At 34.3% G+C, this 14,181-nt stretch overlaps 1 protein-coding gene across 3 annotated transcripts in view; it reads left to right on the top strand.

The window, feature by feature from the left end:
* Positions 1-14,181, top strand: part of Akt (AKT serine/threonine protein kinase) — a 151,094-nt gene that overhangs the window by 120,252 nt on the left and 16,661 nt on the right. For all 3 annotated transcript variants that reach the window (XM_090375762.1, XM_090375760.1, XM_090375761.1), the window contains 2 exons: positions 7,982-8,173; positions 13,145-13,273. In XM_090375762.1, the coding sequence (XP_090231888.1) occupies positions 7,982-8,173; positions 13,145-13,273 (321 nt within the window). The remainder of the gene's footprint in view (positions 1-7,981; positions 8,174-13,144; positions 13,274-14,181) is intronic.

The following is a 14,181-nucleotide window of genomic DNA, read 5'->3' as shown; positions in this document are numbered from 1 at the left end:
GTTGAATAGATTTAAAATCCAGGGAGAAGCAGCAAGTGCAGATTAAGGAGCCGAAACTTTCAAAAAAGAACTTGTTAAAATTATTGAAGAGGGATATGTGTTATACTTCTCAACAAGTTTTTAACATAGATGAAGCAGGACTTTTGTGGAAATTAATGCCTAAAAGAAGTTTCATATTGAAAGAACAAAAAAAAAACATGCCAGGTTTCAAAGCGGCAAAGGATCGGTTGACTTTATTGTTGGGTGGTAACACTGTGGGGGATTTAAAATTAATACCCCTTTTAGTTTATTTGGAAGATTAAATTAAATCAATTTAGATAAATTAAATTCATGATTTTAATTGGAATTTTAAGTTTAATTTTGATACATAAGTAGTTACCACATAATTATATACGTATGTAATGCAGAATATTTTATATGTACGGATATTTGAATATTAAATATTTTGACCGACAATTGTGCATCTTTTCACTACCGTTTATTATTGATTAGGAAATATCCTATGGCACCAACTGCAACTCACAAATACATATGTTACCCTATGGGAATGCGGCGCTCTGTTTTTCCGGAATGAATTATCAGCGTTAAGCGGGGGGTCACCATAATTCCTAATGATCTGATACAATAGCTGGGAACAACTTAAATCTCTAAGTGAGGCAAGAACACTTTGATACGGTATCAAAACTGTTTGTCGATTTTGAGGGAGCATTTAAAATGGTATTAAATGCTTCCTCAAAATCGACAAACAACAAGTACATATTTGTCTATAGTATTAACACTAACTAATTAAATGCTGTATGGCGTCCTCAGTTGAACATTTTTTCTTAAAACCATACTGATGCTTAAATTCTAACTCCTTATCTCTAAACAACTGTTTTAGTCTTTCAAATATTTTCCCCAAATTTGCCAATAATGAAATGGGTCTATACCCATGTGGATCTGTAATGAATTTAGCAGGTTTCTTCAACAATTTTAACAAAGCAATCTTCCAAAAACCAGGGAAAGCTTCCTGTAACTACTAAGTACTATAGGTTCTAGTAACTCGTTCTAGTAACATAAAAAAATAAATTAATTAAAAATAAAAATTAGAGCATGAGTATGTTATAGGCCAGTTGCCACAGTGTGATGAATAGCTATATAGATAAAGACAGTGTACTGTTAAAACAGTGTCTTATTAAAAGGACTTTAGACATTTTGATTAGAAATGTGGGTTGGTCATTAACTCATTAGGAGAATGTTTCTTAATTTACATGATTGCTGTTTTCTATGCTAGCATGTTAGGAAGAGAAGGCAAAACCTTTGAGCTGATTATTAGCAATGATTTGTCATGTGTTAAAAAATCTTCAGATAAAGGAACCACTAGAAGCCAGTTACCATAATCCCACATCAATACACTGTGTATTGACGTGGAATTTAATTAAAAATATAACTACTGTCAAGGTAAGGTAAGGGAATTTGTTTTTGCACTGGTGATTACAGTGGTCTTAGGCAGTTTTTAAATTCTTTCTAGGTGGACTGACTGACTGTTGCTAACAAATGAAAATGCTAAATGGGAAGTGTTGTGGGAGGTAATCGCAGGAGCAGCTAAACTCTTTCTACAAAATAAAAGATGGTTTTCAAGATTTAAACCTAAACAGATGTCAGATGAACCTATTGGAATATATAGTCATCTCATGCATTTTAGAAAAAATGCATGAGATGACTATATATTATCAGGGGACACAGAAGCTTACAGCAAATATAAACTACTTTGCTGTAAAATTACTGAGGGAATTAGGTATGCTAAGGGGGATTTGAGAAATTTTTGTCTACGACGCAAAGTATTAAAAATTTCTCTACTAATGCTGGAAAGAAAGAGATAAACCATATTACTCCATATGATATCATTGGCATAGCTTTTGTTGATCTTGTGCAGGTTGCTGACAAACTGAAAATATTTTGCATCTTTTAACACATGAAATTTATATGGATAGGAATACTAGAAGTACACCCAACTATAACTGGGACTTAAATGATTGCATGATACTAAAAGGAACCAGGAAGAGAATTTGCTCACTTTAATATAATTGAATAGGTTCCATCCACCCCAGATGCCTTATTTACTTTAAGATTAGACGTTTGATTTAACATTGATTGCATAAAATTATAACTTTGAATCAGGGAAATAGAACTAATAATTCAGTAAATTACACTGGGCTGCATAGATTTTTATGCATTCAAAGTTCATGGTGTTTCTGGGTGTATTTTTAGTGCTAATTTAAAAATCCAAGCTGATTTTGCATGTTACATACAGCTTTTTTCCAAACAGAATTTTTTCTTAGATGCACATTTCATGCATACACAATATTATGTGTACTACTTCTTTTGTAACTGATGGTATTTTTTGTGTGCTCAGCCATGTTGAGATCTGCAAGTTGGATAGCTGTGTAAAGTTGCAGAATTGTTTCTTCCATATTCAGTTATTTTCTGGTACAGTTATGTTAACTAGTATATGCTTCTAATGAAATTTTCATATTCTGTGCATTTGATGATGTCATCTCTGCTTGTGTGGACAATCCAAGTGGACAATGGGGCTAAACTTTGAGAAATTTTTGTCTACGACGCAAAGTATTAAAAATTTCTCTACTAATGCTGGAAAGAAAGAGATAAACCATATTACTCCATATGATATCATTGGCATAGCTTTTGTTGATCTTGTGCAGGTTGCTGACAAACTGAAAATATTTTGCATATTTTGAAAATATTCTGAAAATATTTTGCAAACAAGGGCAGGGTATAACAAAATTTGTGAAAAAAAGTACATTCCACATATTTTGGAATTAAATTAAGTCATCAAGATAAAAGTTGGATCTTCCCCCCATAAAATGTGTGAGGGCTTACGATTGTGAAAATCTGTTAAAAAGAAAGCCATGAAATTTGCCATTCCCATTGTTTAAAGGGAATCTTGGGATCATATCAATGACTTATTTTCATTACATAAATGTAGCAGATTATAATGCAAAGAACATGCAGAGCATTTTGTACAACATTACTTCATTTGTAAGGCCAATAATCTAGTAACCTGAACTGCCGGTACCACCTCCACCAGTTATTCTTGAACATATGCCATCAGATCCTGAATCTGACATTTCTGATCTAGAGGGTGATATAAACTGTTATGATGAAGCAATTCACAATTCGGAACCACAGCTGTTTACACAAAATGAACCCAACAATCTCAAGATATTTAAATCTACCCAAAGGGTCTGCAGAGCTTTGGTTCTGCAGACTGAAATCCAAATAACTGCCATCCATAGGAACAGTCTTTTCATAGACGTGAAAAAGAATTGGCTTCCCATTTTTTGAAGAAGTCTCAATGATACATTGCAATAATGTTCCTGCAGTTATGAACTATTTGGGAAATTTCTACCAATCAATCAAAGAGTAAGGCTATTTATTGGCTCATCAAAGCAAAGCCTTAAAGGAGTTCTCCTTTGTAATGGAAACAAGTATGCATCCATTCTTGTAGCCCATTCAATGTACTTAAAAGAAAACTGAAAATGTTACGCTTCTTTTGGAAAATTCATTGCAGGGATCGTGGTTGGCTAGTGTATGGAGATTTTAAAGTTATTGGTCTGATACTCGGCCAACAACTTGGTTGCACAAGAATGCTTTGCAAGTGGATAGTTAAGCAAGAAGTGTACATTGGGAAAGGAAAGTGTGGCCACGAAAACAAGTCTCTAATACTTGGTTCAAAGAACATTAAAGATGAGCTACTAGTAGATTGAAACAAAGTACTGTTACCACTTCCATATATAAAAGCTAAGTTTAATGAAACAGTTTGTCCAGGAACCTGAATAAAGAAGGAAATTGTTTCAAGTATGTTTGCACTAAATTCCCATACAAAAAAATAAAAACAGGAATTTAGTGCAAACATACTTGAAACAATTTCCTTCTTTATTCAGGTTCTTGGACAAACTGTTTCATTAAACTTAGCTTTATATTAAAAAAATCAAAGCTGCAATCTGCTGTTAGACTACATTTGAAGAATCCATGAACTGAATTGAAAGAGATGCTTGGACTGGCTTTAAAAATGTAGTATGCAGTTTTTTGGGAAACATTAGCATTAGCATTAGCATTAGTAGAGGCATATGATGCAAGAAAGCAAGCTTATTCAGCATCAGCCAAAATAAAAGAAAAAAAAAAAAAAAACAACCACTACTCCCATTTCACCCCTCAATTCGTTCGAAATACCTGTCCAGCTGAGCCTTAAATTTGTTTAGGCTATCAACTTCAACAACAAGCGATGGAAGTCTATTCCACAAACCAACTGCCCGCTGGCTAAAGGCGAATTTCCGCACATCTATCCGACATCCGTCCTTCCTCAATTTGAATTTATGCCCTCTCAGGTGATTATTCTGAGCAAGAGGAAGCATTCCATCGGCATTGAGCATGCTCAAGCCATTCAAAGCCTTGTACACCTCTATCGGATCACCTCGGCGATGCCTAGTCTCCAGGCTCTGTAATTTGCAAAACTTAAGCCTTTCTTCGTAAGAGCAACCCTTTGTTCCATTCACTAATCTTGTTTCCCTTCTCTGTACTCGTTCCAGCAGCTCTACATCCTTCTTGAAATGAGGCCTCCAGACCTGTATACAGTACTCAAGGTGTGGCCTGACCAATGCCTTATACAAGGGAATAATCACATCCCTGTCCCTGCTAGAAAAATTCCTGTATATCATTGACAAGACACCATGAGCTACTCTTGCAGCTCGTCTGCACTGCTCAGAGAACTTCATATCTGCCTGCACAATTACCCCCAGGTCCTTTTCATTCTCTACCACTGTCAGCGTAGTACCACAGAGTTGATACGTTGATCTGGGGTTACTGTTTCCCATATGTAGTACTTTACATTTGTCAATGTTAAACTTCATTTGCCACCTCTCAGCCCATCTGCTCAACCTTTCCAGATCCTGTTGCAGCAGCATAGTATCAGTAGTGTCCTTAACAACCCTGCCAACCTTTGTATCGTCTGCAAACTTGGACATTAAGCCTGATACACCATCATCAATATCATTTATAAATACAGAAAACAACAATGGACCCAACACTGAACCCTGAGGAACTCCACTAATAACATTAGTCCACGTTGAGCAGTGTCCATTGATTACCACTCTCTGTCTTCTGCCACTCAACCATCCCTTTATCCATAGCAGCAATTTGCCTCGAATGCCACACTTCTCCAATTTGTGCAGCAGTCTTCCATGCGCAACAGTATCAAAAGCCTTTCTAAGATCCAAATATATAATATCAAAGTTATTCCCTGCATCCAGTTCTTTTGTGACTACATCATAGTATCCAATCAAATTGGTCAGACAAGACCTGCCCTTAACAAACCCATGCTGTGTCTGAGCTATAACTGAATTCTTGTCCAGATGATCCTGCAGTGCTTCTTTAACCAGTGCCTCCATTAATTTTCCTGGAACCGAAGTTAAACTAACAGGTCTATAATTACTTGTGTCAGCCTTTGATCCTCCTTTGTGAATTGGGGTTACATTTGCACATCTCCAGTCCATGGGTACCTCCCCTGAGTCCAAAGAAGCTCTCATAATTATGGCTAGGGGTTTGCTTACTTCCTTTGCTGCCTCCTTTAATATAACTGGATAGATCCCATCCACCCCGGGTGCCTTTTTTATGTTTATCCTCAACAATTTCTCCTCCACTTTCCTCTCAGTTATTAGAAAATCATCTAGCTCACTGCCAATGTTTACTTCACCTACGACATTCCCCTTCCTGAATAACTCCTCATGTGTGAATGTAGATGCAAAATACTCGTTTAGATTGTTAGCCACCTGAGCTGGATCCTCAACTGTTGAACCATCAACATCCAGTGGACCAATCTGATTCATCCCTTTCCTTCTTGAGTTTAAATAGGTAAAGAACTCTTTTCTGTTTTTCTTTGCATCCTTTGCCAAGGATTTCTCATAATCTGCCTTTGCCTGCCTAATCTCCTTTGTGACTTGGTTACAGACCAACTTATATCTGTCATAGGCTTCCACGTCACCCATTAATTTGTATGTATCCCATGCATTTTTCTTCTCTGCCATATGTCTCATTAGTTCATCTGACAACCATTTAGGCCTGAACCTTGAACAATATTTCTTGGTTGGTATGTAAAGCCTGGTAGCTTCCAAGATTAGTTCCTTGAATGCTTCCCATTTTGAATTTGCTGTTGGTAACATCATCAGTTGGTCCCACTGTATAGAATTTAAATACTGTCTCAGACCAGCATAGTCTCCTTTACGAAAGCAAAAACCCTTCCCTTTACCTCTGATGGTAGTTACCTCCTTGAGTAAATCCCACTTCAGCACACTGTGATCACTGCCACCCAGTGGTTCATTTATCTGCAGATTCCTAATGCATGAAGAATCACTACTGATAATCAGATCAAGAGTATTACTCCCTCTAGTTGCCTCCCGAACATGCTGGTGTAGAAAACAATCATCCAATAAATCCACAAAAGCCTTGCTAGTGTGTGAGTGACCAACCCACAAATTCCAGTCAATATCTGGGAAATTAAAATCCCCCATTATAAGACTCTCTGATTTACTGGCCCACTCTATTTCCCTGTACAGTATCTTATTATACTCATCAGAGTCATTAGGCCTATAGCACACTCCTACTCTCAATTTTGATTTACCTATGCTTATGTCACACCAAACTGACTCAACACTGCACTGTCCAGCGATGTCAACTGGCTTCACTTCCTTGGATTTTATGTGTTTTTTAACTAATAGCATAACCCCTCCTCCCTTCCTATCCTGTCTATCCTTTCTGTAGACGTTGTACTCCCCAAATTCCAGTTCTGCATTCCTTATATCTGTGTGACACCACGTCTCTGATATCCCAACAATATCTGCTTTTGATGTTTTGAGTAATACCTCAAACAATATACATCTTGATCATGAGTGACATGCTGCGAAGTTCAGGAAACTAGGCTGCAGTATGAGTGTTAAGGTGTGCATTTTGCACTCCAATTTCAACTGTTTCCCACAAAATTTAGATCGGTTAAGCAAAGAGTTTGGATGGGGGGAAGATTCCGTGATTTTCCCTTAACTCCCCCCTCCCTGCTGCAATAAAGATTCAGGAAAGATCAGAAGCACTATGGTCCTAGAACCAATCCTTGGGGTGGGGTCCCCATTTCTAAAGTTAGACCAATCTGAAGATTAACCTTGTAATCTAGAGGGTGACATAAACTACTGTAATGGAGAAATTCACAACTGTGGACCACAGCTGTTTACACAAAGTGAACTCAATAATTTCATGAGAGATTTAAATCTACCCAAAGGGTCTGCAGAGCTTTTATGGTCAAGATCCTCTGCACTGTAGCCAACCTGTGATCTCAATGTGTTCCAGCTTACACAGTAATCTCTCATGAGGAAGTGAGTCAAATGCTTTGCTAAAATCCAAATAAGTTGTGTCAAAGTTAATTGTACATTGAGCTCATGAGTATGTCAAAATTGCTAATCAGGTTAGTTAAACACGATTTTCCAATGGTTTATGCTTCAGAATTCCATTTATAATATAAATGGATTAGGATATTATCCTGATGCTTATATTGTGCTCTTTATCATTGCCTCCATGATTTTCCTATCATTGTAGTTAGACTGAAAATTATAATTGTCATGTAAACTTTGTGTGTAATACATTTATATCACAGATTACTTTTTCTTCTTCAGTATGTATAAACACTGAGCATTTTAGGTTTATATGTAATAAAATTAAGAGCTACTTAAAAATATAAGTTATGTAAAAATCATCAATTTGTCTTTTATTTAATCATCCAGTTTTGAAAAAATAATGGAATCTGATCTCAACAGATTATATAAATTAATTTAAAAAATATATAAAAATCAGATTTCATAATTTTTGATTAAAGATACTTTTATTTCTAGAACATATCATGTAATTTGATATAGTACACTTTCTTTTTAATTTCTTTCAGTCTCTGAAATATTCATTCCAAACAGCAGATAGATTATGTTTTGTCATGGAATATGTCAATGGAGGAGAGCTTTTTTTCCATTTATCTAGGGAGAGAATCTTCAGTGAGGAAAGAACAAGGTTTTATGGAGCAGAAATTTTATTGGCATTGCATTATCTTCATGGACAAGGAATAATATATAGGGATTTAAAGGTAACTAGATGCTGACTGTCTGATGAACTTAATGTATTTGTTAGAAGTTCAACATAACACCTGCCATCTCGAAAATTTCCAATATAAAATTATGTAATAGTTTAAGGTATATTAACAAATGCATAATGCCTGTGTGTATAAAACAATGTGACTCATAGTGGGTGGATTTTCATGAGCTTTTGTAGTTCTTTTAGACCTATTTTGTCTAAAAGAACTACAGATTTGGGATGTGAGTCACAAGTTAAAATTAGGCGAATACAAATATGGAAACTATTTATTTTCATGCATATCAATAGGTTATTCATATACATTAGATATGCAGAAAAACAAAAGTTCTCAGTTTAAGCACTACACATACAAAAGTATTTTTTTTTTCTTTTTCTGAAGGACTTGTTTTATTATTTATTTTATTTTTTATTATTTTATTTATTTATTATTATTTTTTTTTCAATTTACTAAATATATAAATAATCAATTCTTTTTATTTTTCCCTCCTGTTGTCACAGAAAATGGAAAATTGATTGAGGTCTCTGAAATTAATGATTACTCCAGTTTTGTTTTTTTTCCCCTGCTCTTGTGATGTTGCATACAAAATGTGATTTCAGGTGAAAATTTATGAAGCAGTGGTGTGTTATTAAGTTCCTGAATGCAGAGAACATTGTACGCTTTGAGAGTTGCTGATTTTTGAACTTTTATGGGACATAACAGCTAGGCATGTCAAGGATGGTTGTAGTGCTTTGAAGATCCATCCTCACTGCAGCAGTGGCAAAAAATGAGGATGATAGAGTGGATAAACTGATTCATGAAGACCAATATATTAAGAGCTAGGAAATGTGTGCAAGAGAGGGAATAGCTTTTAATTCATTGAAAACAACTGATGACAATCTGGGATACAGGAAATAGTATTCAAAGTAGGTTCCACAAATGCTTACACCAGATCACAAAGAGCAGACAGTGCAGGCTTGTGCCAGTCCTCACAGCTGTATGAGACCATAGGCATTTTCTTCACACAAGGATTCACTGAAAAATTATTAAGCAGTTACCAAAATTATGTTCCACTGAACTTAAATTTGAGCATACAAAGTACTTTAAAGAATGTAACTTCACAGAATTTACCTCATCGTAACTTAGCAGAATTTAATTGAATTTCAATTATAGACCAAATTTTGATGAAATTTCAGCGTTAACCTTCAAGGTTAGTGAAATTTCTTCATTGAAATTTCACTAAGCTTGTTAGTGAAATTTCAGTTATTTTCACTAACATGGAAGAATATCACCCGTTCTTTGTCCTAAAAACTTTCACCTTAACAGCTAATGGTGCCTTTTATGCCACATTATGGATTGTAATTTGGTCTCTGGATTATAATAATTGATTATCCATCCATCTTTGTTTGAATCTAGGTAAATTTCACAGTAATTGTCTTTGCACTCTCTTCTCTTGTCTACATTCAAATCTTTTGGTCTCCATATATTAGAATATTTTTCATGCTGAGTTTGTGATGAATATGATGGGCTTGTTCATAGGATATGTTTAGTAACTGTGCTGTGTATTGTAAAAAAAAATTAACTCCAAAATCACGTGACAAACAGCAGTGTTTTCTGTGCTCATGTTCCAGAATTTGATTTATCTTTGGTGACTCGATGAACTCTTGAATTTAGCAGTGAAGTTTCTAATGCTACAGTAGGATGGGCAGTCGTGAATTCTTTTCAGATAGTCCTTCAAAAAATCTGCACACCTCTCTTTTTTGCAAAATTATTGGTTTTTGTGGATGTTACTGATTTAATCTACATTGGCTGCTTTTTTCACAATTGATATTTTCTTTCGCCTTTTCTACCTGAAGAGTAGCTATAGTATCCCTATGGCTATAGTTTTCCAATTTCACTTCCTTTTTATTCAGCGATGTCTACAGCTCCTTTGTTTTGTAGTTCAACAAAGTGTTCACTTGGGGGGTGGAGGTTGAATAAGTATCGTAATTGTAGCATAGGATAGAACAGTCAGGTTTTTGGGCTAAATAGTGGATGCCAGGATCAAATATTCACAACAAATAAGGCATAAATATACAGAAATCTTCTCTTTAAAATTTAGAAAAATACACATAAATCTTTTAAAAATGAATAAGAGGTTTATATAAAAATTGCAAATCTGCAGTGATTGAAGAAAGCATTGAAAAATGGTTCATGGTTAAACTTGGAGTGTGAGGTAGAGCTGCACTGTGTCAGCGTTCTTTTTATAATTTTCATTTATCATTTAGTAAAATAAGTTACTGACAGTTTAGTGTGGGAAATTTTAAAAATTGGATCATTATTATGTGAATGATATTGTGCTGTTAAATATTAGCCTGTGAGATCTTCTGTGATTTTTGAATAAAGTAGATATAGACTATAGAGAATTTCTAGTGAAAATTAGCTACACAAAAACAAGTTGAAAGTTTGGAGAAACAAGTAATATTTAGATTGTATACTAAATTACCAGAAATTGGCATGTGTTAGTAATTTTGCATATCTGAAACAGTTTTTAATGACCGTGAAAAAATTAGAAATAGAAATAAGATTAGGATAAGCAAAGTAGGAAGCAAATTTATTTAGAGCAAAAGAAAAAAAAAAATACCTGTTTATAAAACAGTGTAAGCCTATTTTAACCTATGAAGCTGATAGCTCAGTAAGAAATAAAAGAATTGATCAAATAGAATTCGAGAAATGAGAGTTTAAGAAAAAAGTGGAAGAAATGGCACGACAGTACTACATATGTGGAAATAAGAAAAAAAAAAAATGGAGTTAAGATATATCCAATTAAAGGTATATGAAGAAAAATTAAGGTGGTATGGGTGTGCATACTAAGAATGTAAGAATTGAATCAAAAATGAATGGCTGCGGAGGCAGACTAGAGTGGATTGATATTGCCAAGCATTACAAGAAAGAAGGCCTATAGAGCTAAGAGGAAAATAACAGGAAATAGGATTGCATGGAAGGAAATAATAAATGGAAGATTGATAGTCGAAGGATTTATTTATACTACAATAGTATGCTCATTTCAATGAAGTTAAAATAAACTACGGTATTTTACTTATAAAGGTGGGTGCATCTGTCTTTGATTGGTAAAATTCCAGATTTTTAACCAACTTCGTTATTTTATTTTATTTTTTTCTGTAGTTGTCAACTCTTAAAAATTAAAGCACATTATCACCAAGAACTGAAAATACATATCACATTTATTCTTCATAAATATAATATGTATTTTTCAATGAATAGTGGTTACTGACCAGTGAAAAACTTAGTGAGATGGAAATGTTTATGTATTGCCATGTTATTAGGTTTTGTTGTAGTTCTGAGTCGGCTTTATATTCATATTCATGGTACGTGTGGCTGTTTAGGATTTAAGAAACAGGAAAAAGAAGAAAAAAAATGTTGTTTTATGAGTGTCCTATTTTTTATAAAGTTTTTAATTAGATGTATAATTAATATAATAATTTATTTTTTAATTTTAAAATAATGTCAAATTAGTATTGTTAAAGTTATTTAAAATTATGAACTACACTGCCTGTCTAAAATATTAAAAACCAAACTTGTACCCCATGTGCTTGAATTACATTTTGAGGCATGCATTCTACTACTGATTCAAAGTGTAATTTTAAGCCATTGCTATAGCAGTAATTCCTCTGATTTCTTCAGTGATGAACTTGTTCAATGCAGATGTTACATTTCAATGCATCCTAAAGATTTTTGGTGGACTTCAGATGGTAACTAGCAGGGAATCATGTTCCTTAAATTCAGAACTCATGAACAGATCAAGCATTGTGAATAGTTGCATTATCATCTTGAAGGGGGGGAACCATCTTTGGAATAAAAATGATGCATTGCTGGCTGTACATGATGTTTATGAGCTAATAAATTTCTTAATTATGTTGCAATATTTTTGTCATCCTTTCTGACATCTGAGAACATTCTTTCCCAATTATCCATCTCCTGCAACTTGCACACTTAAGAATGACATGATTTATCCATCACCTTATGCTATTGCTTCTGTACTGTAGTCTTGCTCTATCAAAGCATGTAAATTGGTATCCATCAGGAGTCATTCCAAAATACCTGTTTCCAATCAACCAAGTAGTTTATGAACAAGGTGACAGCTGCTGAACTCCAGATTTTAGTTTCCTTTGTATATTATGAGGATATGTAGACTCTCAATCCAGACTGAAATATCTACTTGCTCAATAGTGGATTATCACTGCCCCTTTCTGCCTACAATTATTCCTACTAACTATTACATTAAATTCTGGATATTGTAGTTTAACTCAATGATATATGGGGATTTTGCCATAGGCATAAGAAGGTGATTATCCCATTGTATAAGGCAATGGTTAGGTCACATCTTAAGTACATATACAGGTCTGGAAGCTGCATTTGTGGATCTGTTGGAACAGGTGCAAAGAAGAGCAGCAAGATTAGTGGGGGGGGGGGACATAAGGGCCTCTTATGAAGAAAGGCTTCAGTTCTGCAAATTGCAGCATCTGAAGACTAGGCACCTGCAAGGAAACTTGATTGTGGTGTTTATATAGTAAGCTGAATGCTGATGGCATCACAGCCTTCCTATTGCTCAGCCTACACACAAGAAGGCATAATGGTTTGCAGGGTAGATATGTGGAAATTTGCCTTCAGCCAGTGGATAGTTGATTATTGGAACAAACCTCCATCTGGTGTTGTAGAAGTGGATAGTTTCAATGAATTCATGGGAGAACTAGACAAACTATTAATTATGCTGATAGTGAATAAAGCATAATCAAATCTAACATGTTTGCAACTATTAATTATGCTGATAGTGAATAAAGCATAATCAAATCTAGCATGTTTGCAGCTTTCTGATTTAAATATTTCCGTTGTATACCATATTAATGTAAATAGGTTTCTAATATTTTGACCTAGTAGTATATAAAATTATGAAATATAGACTAAATGATCTGATATTTTTTACAGTTGGAGAATTTGTTACTGGACAAAGATGGTCATATTAAGATTGCAGATTTTGGACTTTGTAAAGAAGATATTAGCTATGGAGCAACTACTAAAACTTTCTGTGGAACACCTGAATATCTTGCTCCTGAGGTATACATTTCTTTCTTTTTTTTTTTTTGTTATGAAATAAATGATCATTGTGCATAAGAGGTTTCCAAAATTCAAAATATTGAAAGAATGGAATTAAATGTTTCCAGCCAGAAAGAAAAGAATAAAATCTAATTTAAATAAATTGGCATTGATATAAAATTCTACAATTAAATATACATATTTATAGACACCTGGTTATATATTTGTTCTTTATAAGTAAGAATCACATACACATCAACATAAAAAGACATGTAATAATGCTGGTCCAGGTAGTTTTGTAGAATTATTATCACAAGAGCTTTTTAGAGTTGATTTCATTGGATTAAATATTACTATAAAAAATACTGAATTTGGATTAGTAAATCATCTACACCTAGCAATAATTCTGATTTGTGTAAAAACATAATTGCTAGGTGTAGCAATTATAATGTTTTTACACATCAGAATTATTGCATGCTAAGTTAAATTCAAAATAATGGAAGTATAGGTAAGGAGGCCATAGGTATACCTTGTATTGGTAGTTAAAGAAAGACAGGAAGATGTGTTTGAGGAATGGATGAGCTCTTCATTTGATCATTCAGATCAACTTGTCCCTCTCCTAATCCTTCAGTCTTCACATATCTAGAAGACAATCCTGAGTACAGTCACTTTAAGTAAGCAGGAAGGAGGACTTTATGTTAAGGTAATTAGTGATTTACCAAATAAATCCACTGTTGGATTTGATGGCTTCCTGCAGTTTATGGTTAAACTGTGCAGAATTTATATCCTTGACTCCCATCCCTTTTTTGAAAGCATTCAAAAACATTAATATTATTATACCTGTGTCCAAGATGTTACATCTGAAGGACTACAAAGATTATAGGCTCATATCTATGGGATGTACTTTTCAGAAGGTTTTTGAAAAGGCT

This window comes from Mastigoproctus giganteus, chromosome 6 (assembly GCF_048544385.1).
Source record: "Mastigoproctus giganteus isolate SK-2022 chromosome 6, ASM4854438v1, whole genome shotgun sequence".
NCBI classification, from domain to species: Eukaryota; Metazoa; Arthropoda; class Arachnida; order Uropygi; family Thelyphonidae; genus Mastigoproctus; species Mastigoproctus giganteus.
This window is presented reverse-complemented; position numbering and strand designations above follow the sequence as displayed.